General features: G+C 37.2%; 1 protein-coding gene across 4 annotated transcripts in view; it reads left to right on the forward strand.

Moving 5' to 3' along the window:
- The window catches only part of LOC107697062 (phosphofurin acidic cluster sorting protein 2-like), a 69,228-nt gene extending 57,424 nt beyond the window's left edge, over positions 1 to 11,804 (forward strand). For 2 of the 4 annotated variants that reach the window (XM_016497706.1, XM_016497707.1), the window contains exons 15-25: positions 890 to 996; positions 1,131 to 1,285; positions 1,727 to 1,837; positions 1,927 to 2,029; positions 4,857 to 4,889; positions 7,162 to 7,204; positions 8,544 to 8,586; positions 8,680 to 8,821; positions 9,153 to 9,376; positions 9,469 to 9,582; positions 10,438 to 11,804. In XM_016497706.1, coding sequence (XP_016353192.1) covers positions 890 to 996; positions 1,131 to 1,285; positions 1,727 to 1,837; positions 1,927 to 2,029; positions 4,857 to 4,889; positions 7,162 to 7,204; positions 8,544 to 8,586; positions 8,680 to 8,821; positions 9,153 to 9,376; positions 9,469 to 9,582; positions 10,438 to 10,553 — 1,191 coding nt within the window. In that variant the 3' untranslated portion in view covers positions 10,554 to 11,804. The remainder of the gene's footprint in view (positions 1 to 889; positions 997 to 1,130; positions 1,286 to 1,726; positions 1,838 to 1,926; positions 2,030 to 4,856; positions 4,890 to 7,161; positions 7,205 to 8,543; positions 8,587 to 8,679; positions 8,822 to 9,152; positions 9,377 to 9,468; positions 9,583 to 10,437) is intronic. The other 2 variants (XM_016497708.1, XM_016497709.1) reach the window with 1 other exon arrangement.
- The last annotated feature ends 18 nt before the right edge of the window (positions 11,805 to 11,822 follow it).

An 11,822-nucleotide genomic window follows, 5' to 3' on the forward strand; every position in this document is an offset into this window, starting at 1 on the left:
TATATATATATATATATATATATATTTATGTCTAGTTTTCCGATAAAAATACTGAAACATCCTAAAACAAGATAAATTTAATTGAGAATCAAAATTGTGTATATATCTAAGAATATATCTTGTATTAAGTTATATTTTCCTTACCATGTTGGCAAATAATTTCTTCTTGTTTTAAGTGTAACCTTAACCTTACTAAACTTTACTTAACTTTCTCAAGAAAGCATATCATGTTGGTGTTTCAATATTTCTAGTGGAAAACAGAACAAAAAATAAAATTAAGAAATTACCAATTAAGAAAACGTGTGTGTGTGTGTGTTTTTTGGAGTTATTACATAAAACAGGTGATTTTGTGAAGTCACTTTATAGATTTTTTAGCAATTTTCTGTAGTCAAGTACGTAAATTAGTTCATATGTAAGTTGGTGGGTTAGTGTTAGTGTTTATTAGTATTTTTTCCTTCTAGTTAGTGCAGAATGAGGAATCAACTAGTCAATCCCACATCCCTATAGTTTGGATACGATGATGCCTTCAAAACAGTAACAGAGTTATAAGAGAGTTATAATTAAAAAAGAGGAGACTTGTCCTTGATTTACTTGTCCCAGAGTTTACAGTTTGATTTATTTAATAGTACATTATTTTAATAGGAGATGGTTATGATGGTAATACAGGGCCGACGCATTAACCTGGGAATACGAACTGTTTGTATCACTTGTCTTGTCTGTTTGGATTTATTTGGATATTCGTCCTTACCCGAGGCTGATGTGTCCCGCAGGGATAGCCATTATGCACATCACCGTCCTCATAACTTGTTTTCATTCACACTGTCTTTTTAGCATTCGCACTAATTCCCTCATGCTGCTATTTGAACTCTGAACTCTGTTTCTGTGGCAGTATTTGAATGAGATTCTTCAGGAGCACAAGCAGCCTATTGTGTCCACCGTTTCCCCCACAGATGTTCAGGCCGCCTTCAACACCATCGTCACCAGGATTCAACGATTGTAAGCCTCACTGTGCACTCACAATACACAAATAAACCCTAGCATGCTTTATAAGTGAGAACATTAATTGAGTGGGTATTTTTGTGAGAACTTGAGCATGATTTTTTGTCTTTTGGTGTTTGTCATTGTGCCAGCTGCAACTGTAATGCACAAACACCACCCACCATTAAAGTGGCAGTGGCGGGCGATCAGAGTTACCTCAGCACGGTCCTTCGCTGCTTTGTGGAGCAGCTCGCCAACAAGACGCCCGATTGGTTGAGCTACATTCGGTTTCTAGTCATTCCTGTCGGTAAGCAGAATAAAGCATCTGAAGCACATGCCAAAATGATCTCTCAAAAGTGATTTCTTTTTAATATATTATTTTGATATATATTTTATATGTTAATGACAATGGGTTTTCATAGCTGCTTTTTCATATACACCTTCCTCAGTAAAACTGTATGTGTCAGAAAAATGTGAAGACAGGTTTTGTGACAGATTTTTCATATTTCTGTTTTGCCAGCTTAATAGGAGGGTTCACACAATTCAATTAAAACATGCATTATGTTCCTAATAGAATTGCTGCCCAGCTGGTGGTATTATTTATGCACCAAAACCAGTTTTCTTTTGACATATTTGGTGCTTAGGGAGTGTTTATTTTGGACTTTTTTTTTTATCTGATGTGAAAGACAACCCATTTATTCTCTGGTATTTCTTCAATGTGAACAAAATGTACTTTGTTTTTGATCAGGCTGTCATCCACTGGCCAAGTATATCTCAACATTTGACAGTAAGTTCAATAACATCTTCATGGACGCCGGATGGAGGGATGTGTTCGGGAGGTTAGAAGCTCCTAATTCAGGTTCGAATCTCTGCTAATATGGGCTCTTCAAATTTGATGCCTTTATTATCTGATTTGATGCTGGTTCTTAACGCGTGTGATGTCCACAGATAATATTGATGTGGCCGGACGCGTCTCACAGTATCTGGCTGGAGCCAGTCTCTCCCACCAGTTCCCTATTTCTGAAGCAATGCTCACCTATAAACAAAAAAGGTATGGTCTTGTGTATGCATGCTTGAGAATATCTAATTAATGATGTGGCACATGTCAGTAGGCGCGTTTCCATTACAGATTTGCACAAAACTTTGGCGATATTTATAAATGTCGATAAAAAAGTATTACGAAATGACGGCGTTTCCATTAACCGATGTTATACGACTAAAACTAATTTTTTCTTCTCGCGATAAGTCATGGCAATGGATTTTGACAGATTTTGACTACACTAGCCATTATATTTAATCGAAGGAGGCGTATGCGTGTATCTTGACAGAAGAAGCACGGAGAGCAGCTTCTGGGACGTGCCGTGGCGCGACTGTAACACAAGCGTTGACTAGAGTGGCCGCGATCAGCTTCGGTGGCCGTTTCGGAGCCGTAACGTGCCGCAGACATGTACAGTGTAAATAGTCTAAGCATTAATGGCAGGGAAAGCCCCTTATACTTGAGAGCAGCCACGTATGAAGTGTTTCTTGGAGGTTATAGTACATTGAGGAATGATCATGACTTTTTACACACACCATGTGACCTGTTAATGCGGAAAACCCATTTCCATTGCAGTTTTGCGAAATATTCCTTTTTCGAATTGCCTGAAAAACCACCTCATGCGAGCGTAAAAACTTTTTTGCAATATATGGGCGTTTTTGCAAAATTGACGCGGTTTCATTAGGCAGTTTGCGCAATTTGAAGGGTTATGGAAACGCAGCTACTGTTACTTAAATGTAGTGTATGTTTGTTCACCATCTGGTCAAAAAACTGTGGAATAAAGTGTGTCCTAACACCAGAAGTCTAAAGTCTAAATGTAAAGGGTTAATCTTACAAAATTTACAAAGATGCCCAAGCCATATTTGACTCCAAATTCAAAAGAAAAATATATTAAATTATATTTTAGTTCAAGAAAATTAAGGCTTTTTTAGAACAATTATTACAGTAAAGAATCTAGTCAAAATCACCACTGACAATAACAAAAAAGTACAATTGTGCACATACACTGCAGTCATGAGAATTTAGGGGAAGTGTGATTGATTGTCATAAAGTAATCTTAATGGTACTTGACCCTTGACTTCTTAACTTTAATGTTTCTCAGGCTGCTATAACTGTGTGTTTCTGAAACACATCAGAAACATATCAAGATTCAGCGTATGAACCTCAACAATGGTGACAATCAACAAAAAGCTTGTTTTCTGATGTTCAGCGTTGATCTGAATATTTTGTTGACTGTCACCATTGTTGAGGTTCATACGCTGAATCTTGATATCTGTGTGAGTCTACACGATCCCATCCAAATAATTTCTGCATAAAAACTTAAAAACATTCAAAATATTAAAGCAGGACAAAGTTTCATGCAGTGGTATTCTAGAGCTACTATAATGTGAAATAATTAAATCTAAATCATGCTCTCAGATCAAACTCTGGGTGAGATCATGGAATCAGGCCACTACATGACGACTGAATCATCAGATCAGTTTTTCTTTTTACAGTTTTTGCTATAACAAATGTGCTTCAGAAACACAGTTACAGCAGCCTGAGAAAAACTGAAAAAAGTCAAGGGTCAGGAACCCAACTAAAGCAAGCGCTTACCTCCGTAACGGTGACTTCAAACTTTATTCTTTTCAATAAAACAGCGCTAAGGCTTCCTGGAGGCTAAGCGAGGGCTGCCCGTGCAAGGCCAGTGCTAAGGGGCCAACGTTTTGCCAATGAGCAAATTCTCAGGGGCCCTGTGCTGGCAGCCCGTAAAGGGCCAGGCTTGTTTGCAGGGCATGTTTAGGGTTGGGAATCGAAAATTGATTCCGATTCCAGAATCGGATACTTAAGGTCAGAAATCGGATACTTGTTGTCAAATTAAAATTTCGATTCCGCCTATCGATTACTATGCGCTTTTTTTTCTTCATCTGTGAGGACCGGACCTAGCGATCTGCCAGGACCTTGCTCGCTAATCTAAGCGCTCCAAAGTTTGGCTACATTTGCGATCAGAAGCCAAAAAAGCTCAGTATAATATCTGTGATAGCTAAACGTTGCAAGAGAGGTGTCACCACCAACATGACAGAGCACTTTAATTTAATAGATCGTTAAAGATCGCGAACGCGATTCAAACACCGACGTGATTCTATTCCTAAATTACAATGATTTGTCTGTTTCGTTCCTCAAAGGGGCTGTTAAAATGTATTTGTCTTTGAATCACGCAAGAGATTCGTTTAAGAACGCTGATTCTCATCCAGTAATGAAACAAGTACATCTTGAGTGAGTCAAGCAATCATTTTTTCAAAAATTACATGTGATTTTGTTTAGTTGTCTAATGTTTTTTCTTCAGAATCATGAGAGAACCACAACTTCCATTGGGGGAAAAAAAAGAAAGAAAAAAAAACTCAATTTATCCAGAATCATGCAGTTCTATTTTGCACACAAACAGCTCTTAAAGAATACAGTTTTTATGTAGCCTGTTGATTTTTGTTCATGGTATTCAGCTCCAATAAATGGTTTGCAAAAAAGAGACACAGGATAAATGTTTGATATCATTATTTAATCACACTGGAATCGAAAAGAATCGGAATCAGAATCGGAATTGATAAAATTCAAACGATACCCAACCCTAGACATGTTTAATGAGATTCACTCAACAAATTATTATGAGTATCAATCATTATCGTCAGTTAGTCCATAAAGTAGATCAAACAATCAGTTGCACTTGCATTTTCTTTTTTAATTGTCACTTGTTTGTTTGATCTTGTTTTATTTTGTCATTGAGAAATGGACGTGTGTTGAGGATGGCACAGTAACTGTTATGCTTTGGGTTTTTCCCTCCTTTTCTTTTGTTTTTGCCTTCAAGGAAGAGAAGTTTGTATTTTGATTTTTACATCAGGTACCTAATCGTGTCTTTGGGTTGACGTTTTAATGTTTGCTGTGGTTTAAATCACTCATGCTCTCAGTATGTTAACCTCACACACCTGTCTGCGTGACTACTAGATTTGCTCACTGTGTGTTTTGTGTTCATAATTCAGTCTTTTTGTGTCTTTAACTGATTTAGTTTGGTTTGAGTTTAACAGGTTTGGAGATAAGAGATGATGACTAACTTTGAAAAGAAACGAGTGTATTACGGTGGTTTTAAAATGTGGTAACTGAAAGGTTGCAGGTTCATACCTGTTAGTGTTTCTATACGAAATATTACTATTCTGTTTAGTGAGGAAGACACTTAAGAGTTATTGTTAATACTTTGTATGATTAATTTTCATTAATGAAATCAATTTCATTAATGTGATCAACTTATTAATAGTAAATTAAATTAATTTGATTTTAGCTGCTTGCTTTATATATATTGTGTCCAAAGCATTGGCTAAATGCCTTCTTATTAGAGCAGGTTTTGGAATGATTTTGGAATAAAGGAACGTATAATCCTGTTTTTTACCACTGGCAGCCTGTGCTAAATGAGTCCAGTGAAAAACAATCATCCAAATACTGGATGAAACATAGTACATACACACTGACTGGAACATAAATCTGTGATAGTCTGCAGTTCTCCAGCAGAAGGACAAGCACAAATACAAAAGGTCACACAACCAATTATCACTTTGAAGCCGAACAAACTAGAGAAAGATAAAGGGAGATATACAGAGAGAAACCCAGGGGTACCGAAAGTGATAGAACACCTATAGAGAGACAACAAAGAGAAATGAATGAAGTGAGAATGGACAGCAGAGGATGAGTGTTGTGCTGCAGGTGTGTCATCAGACCACATTAAAATATCAACAATAACTCCAACCCTTCCTCACACTCATTGTACAGTTGTATTAGCTGATGCATTTGAGCTGGGCCTAAAATAAATGTTAAACAATGTTCAGAACCCATTTTATTCCTATAATGGTGTGGATTACATGTTCTGAGTGAAATAGGACATTCAGCAAGGAAAATAAATGTAGAATGGAACTTGATTTCCCCCATTGAAAATTAATTAGATATTCTTGAAGTCACATTTTACAATTTTGTTTATGCTCCCTGGCCTCTCTCCCTTGTTTCTCTCACAAAGAGTGAGGGAGAAAAATGTAAAAAAAAAATTAAAAGCGACTGTTTAATGTTTGAGAAGTTTGCTGAAATCAAAAGTCAAGTTGTGCGAACAACAGAACATGCAGAAATAAATAAATAAAACAGGAAATCATGTCATATAGAGATTGACTTTTTGTACAAGTCTCTTAAAATACAAAATAATTCGATTTTTTTTCTAACAGCGCAAGGTTGGTCAATGTCATGTGGTGCAACTCTACAGTAATTTGATATTTATTAAGAATTCATGATCATTTTAAAACACTTTTTCAAACTAATGATTAAGTTGTGCACACACATGTATTCACGGTATATGGAAAATATGTTGGATTTAAACTTTTAGATGTAAAATTAAACCGTTACATTTAAACTTTTCATAAAAATGGTAAAGAACCTGGCACATGTATTATAATTTTTGTTTTTTAAGATTGTCCTTGTTTTTATTATTACTAATATCATGGAAACTCTTAAAAGACATTAACCCAGTTGGTGGAGTTTAACGGTTCATGGCTTCAATTTTTTTGTTGTGACACCTAAAGTAGATGTTTGGAAGCAGAGGGCTTCTTCAGATTTGTGACTGGTCTTTGTACATGTTAGTCAGACAAAAAGCTGCAATGTGGATCAGGCTTTATGCTGACAGTCAAGGCTACACGAGAAGGCTCTGTTTATGTCAACTAAAATCAGAATCTTGGAAGTTCCTTGTGTTCTGGTTTCTAGAGTGTTGGAGAGCAGCTTCTTTCAGTTGTAGACGACTCTTGGGAAGAGTCACAAAAGATTAAAAGACTATATAACAGTGTGTTCAATAATGAAGCGCGCCCATAGCCTGCAGCCTTACACCCCCTGATTGGTGGATGTAAGAAGCTATCCCAGCGTCCTCTCATGGCATGAGCCCTCACACTCACTGTGGTCTCACAGCTCTCTGTCAATTAGAGGACACCACTCTGTGTCACACTATCTGATCTGAAACCCCCATTCTCACCCCCCACACCCCGACAACTTCACACGCATCTCTCAGACCATCCACCCTCACCGACAGCTTAACATTACACGTCCTGTCAGCCCTGTGCTAACCACTCCCTCCTGTTTGACCTCGACAGCCCTGACGAAGACTCCTGCCAGAAGTTTGTCCCATTCATTGGGGTGAGAAATGCTTTCTCTTTCATTTCCTCTCTGTTGTTGTTCTAAAGTGTCAGCTGCACTTTCCACAAATATACTTGGTTGTCCAATTATACTGAATCTTAAACATATAAATTAGTATCTAATTTAAATTTAAATAACACCATCCTGTTATTGCATGATTTTTCCTTGTTACACAAAATGACAAATTCCAAACACATAGTCTCATTCCATTTTCTCAATTTTCATACAAATTTGTTAGCTCAACCTCATGAAGCTCAACCATTCAACCCTGTTACCACAGCTATAGTAACCAAAACAAAAGTGTTAACTACTAAAATGTTGTTTATGTAATGTTTATTGCAGGAAAATAATCAAATCACTCAAATTTGTATTCAGAAATTTTGGCAACAGGGTTGCAAAAATTGCAAACCTCATTTAAAATAGATATAAAATAAAACAGCTCATACAGGTGCATCTCAATAAATTAGAATGTCGTGGAAAAGTTAATTTGTTTCAGTAATTCAACTCAAACTGTGAAACGTGTGTATTAAATAAATTCAGTGCACACAGACTGAAGTAGTTTAAGTCTTTGGTTATTTTAATTGTGATGATTTTGGCTCACATTTAACAAAAACCCACCAATTCACTATCTCAACACTTTTCCACAACATTCTAATTTATTGAGATGCACCTGTATAATATTTAGTTTGACCTCCTGAAGTGGGCAAACAAACATTTTTACTTCCTTTTTTTTTTTGGAAAGGTTTCAGGCTTTTTTTTCGCTTTTAACAAACAGGGAGCCATTAATAGCATTAATAATATGTTTTGCAGTTGTAAGTGTACTAAAACAAGATTTTACACAGCCATCATTTGTGAATATTAGAAGTTATTTTTTAAACCAAATTTGTTCATTGTGTAGAGCAAATTATGTACTGGTTACTAAATATTGTATATACTGTATAATGAAATATTTGAAACAAAATTGTGTAAAGATAAACTTTAGATAAACAACAGTATGCTACATTTCTTTTACATTATTGTCACAACTTGTCATGATTACATTAAATGTGTACATTTCCAGTTATCTATTAAAAAAATGTATTGTTTTGAACCCAATTTTGTATAAAATCGGCTTAACTTTTGTCATTTTGATCAAAAACAAGATGTTAGAAATCACAGTTGATATCACTAGCGGTTGGTTCCATCACATTGCATTGTGGGATACAGTATTGTGCACAGTGCTGGATGTATATTGCACATTTTGTGGATATTCTGTGCATACGAAAAATACTACAGAATCTATGCTGTTCCAAACATACCTGACCTATGTAATTTAGGATTCAGATGTGTTTTCTTGCAGTTGGTGAAAGTGGGAATTGTGGAGCACAGCTTATCTACATCAGGTAGGATTTACTAGAGTCAAGACCACAATGAACACAATAACAGCAGTGAAACATGGCTGATGTGTGTTTGTGTTTGTGTGTGTCGTCTGGCAGTGGACTCTGATGACGCAGTGATGGTGGGCAGTGTGAACATGCTCTCCTCACCTCCAGCACAGACGGGAACACCGTACGGGAAAGACATGACCTCCACCCCTCCGTCATCCCCCTCTGTTTCTGCCAGTCTCTCTGGAGCAGGGTACGAGAAACTGTGCATATGTGGCTAAACGCCAAAGAATCCTGATCGTTGTCCCAGACAACATACCGTAAACCATTTCAGTGGGAAATGAGGTTGGAAATGAGCATGAGTCAAACATGACCATTCAACCCTGTTACCAAAGTTACCAAGTTTAGTGCAAACACTAAAGAATGCTGATAATTTTCCTGGACAACATAATGTAAACAATGAGAAAAAATGAGGTTGGAAATGGAAGTCGAACATGACCATTGGTGTCAGCGGAAAAAGACACGTGAACCGCCTTACTGTACATCTACTGTACACTTATATCTCAACCGTATGTGTAATGCAGTTCACCAGGTACCGGAGGGGAGGTGATGGGTCTTCAAGTGGACTACTGGACGTTACAGGGCGCAGAGAAGAAGAAAGAGGGCGAGAAAAGAGATGTGGGAAGTAAGTACACGCTGAAGAGCAACTTCCGCTCGCTGCAGGTTTCCCGAATCCCCAGCGGAGGAGAGCCAACACCCCCTCCTGGCATGGCCATGACCGTTGTCATGAAGGAGAAAAACAAGAAAGGTGTGTTTGGTTAAAATGAGCTGCGAAAGTGGTGAATTTGTCTCCCATGTATTGTTACTGCTGCTTCACATCTGGTTTCCTTCTACTCTCAGTGATTTTCCTGAGCAAGAAGCTGAAAGAGAAGGATGTGGACTCTAAGAGTCAGGTGATAGACAGCATCAGCAGACTCATCTGCACCGCTAAACACCAGCACACCATGCTGAAGGGTAAACCGACACACAGACACAAACCTACTACACTAATCAATGTAGAAACCCCAAGTACAGTGTGTTCAAAATGAATGTGTAATTTGTTGGTTGTACTCTACTGCCACCCTGTGGTCACTTGTCTACTTGTAATATTCGTAGTAAAACCTTGCATGGGTCCTTATTAAAATGGTGGGATGTAGTGTCAGTAAAGCCATTTATAATGTAACGAAAAAATTCTGTTTCAAATAAATGCTGTTCATTTGAACGTTCTATTCACCAAAACATACTGTTTCCACAAACGTATTAATTACAACTGTTTTCAACCGATAATAATCAGAAACGTTTCTTGAGCAGCAAATCAGCATATTAGAATGATTTCTGAAGATCATGTGACACTGAAGACTGGAGTAATGGTGCTGAAAATACAGCTGCGCATCACAGAAATACATTACAATAAATTTACAATATTACTGTTTTTACTGTATTTTTGATTCAAATTAATGCAGCCTCTATAAACATAAGACTTCTTTCAAAAACTGTAAAAAAAATCTCACTTAAAAGTTTTTAACAGTAGTGTATATCATAAATACTGTATTTCAGTATTTATTACAGTTATATATTAAATTAAAACGATCAGGAAATTTAGTTCAGTATGACTCTGCATGATGAAAATCTGGATAAGACATGATTGCTGTGTGTTTTTTTTATATTAAATTAAAACGATCAGGAAATTTGGTTCAGTATGACTCTGGATGATGAAAATCTGGATAAGACATGATTGCTGTGTGTTTTTTATAGTAATTATAAATGTGCTATTAGATATATTACTGTGACTTCTAACAGCAGTCAGTTAAACTATCTTTGTCTCTGCAGTGTCCATCGATGGCGTAGAGTGGCACGATGTGAAGTTTTTCCAGCTGGCCGCGCAGTGGCCGACTCACGTGAAACACTTCCCTGTAGGAATCTTTGGCTACAGCAAGCCCATGTGACCTGCTGCTGCCATTTACGGATGGGGGATAAAACAGACAAATGGATTTTCCTGTGGAAATGGTCAATTTAAAAGCCCGTGTCCTCGACAGAAATGTTGATAGTGATGTTACTTGTCATTTTTGTTGCTTTGGCGGTAAAAGGAACATTGGCGTGTTTGAAACAAACGCTGTCTTTTATTTTAAGATGAGCAGCACATGTTGTGGTAGGAATCGTACAGCAGCTTCAGTTTGCACTTTGTTGGGTTAGAGTTTGTTATTATTTCTGTGAAATTTTCCGTGTTCATAATTGTTCTATGTACAATATAATAGGGTGGGATTTATGACGTGAGCTTGATTGAATTTGTATTCTAAAAGTTTGTGCGGGGTTTGGTAATGCCGTGTTAATATTTACAAGTGGGAGAGGTTAAAAGGAATAGTTCTTATGACAGATTTGTGTGAGGCTCAGTTCTCCCTAGCTCTTAAATCTCATTCTGTGCCAGTTTTGATATCCGTAAATTGATGATGACAGAAAATTCAATTTTGGGTGAACTGTTCCTTTAAATGACAAATGGGAGGGGTTCAAAGCAAGTGGGAGGGGCCACAGAACTGGTGGGAGGGGTTTATGTTACTGCTTGTTGAATGATTTTAGTGTATCTGTGAATTCTAAAGGGCATGTCCTTTAAACTTTAGTAACGAACACTTTTAGATTAAGAAAAGTGTCTTTGGTTATTAAATACAGTACTTTATAATTTCATTACCTGGATGAATATGAAAGGCGTGTTGAGGGGCTGGGAACACATGTGGACTAGCGTGGTGCTTTGGTATTTTGTAAGAAGGCAGCTTGGGTTCAATCTAAAGGGAGATCTCAGTTTGTAAAATGTTAAATGCTTTAAAAAGCCCTTTAAATAGTTTTATTCCCTCTGTGTGGGGCGATGAGCAGATATTTTCACTTTACTCTTTTAACATTTCTACTTGCCATCTCTGATCATTCACGGTGACCGTGTTACCAAGTGTTTTTGGAAGGCTGTGTCTTTGTGTTGAATACAGGGTCCAGTTACTGCCGGCTAATAAGGGCTCATACTAAAAGATTGTTGGGATGATAACAGGATGTCCGGCCAACTTTTTTGTAACTTCTGTGGTGGATCTGTTTATGTTTTCTCACTCTTCAAAAGTCCCTTTACAAAAATTGCCTGTTTGTAAATACTAAGGGAGGGTGATAGTAGCTTTACCTGTGGTTGTTTCTATGTGTTTGAATGTGTGTGTGTGTGTGTGTGTGTGTGTGTGTGTGTG

This window comes from Sinocyclocheilus anshuiensis, unplaced genomic scaffold (assembly GCF_001515605.1).
Source record: "Sinocyclocheilus anshuiensis isolate Anshui unplaced genomic scaffold, SAMN03320099.WGS_v1.1 scaffold1485, whole genome shotgun sequence".
Taxonomy (NCBI): domain Eukaryota; kingdom Metazoa; phylum Chordata; class Actinopteri; order Cypriniformes; family Cyprinidae; genus Sinocyclocheilus; species Sinocyclocheilus anshuiensis.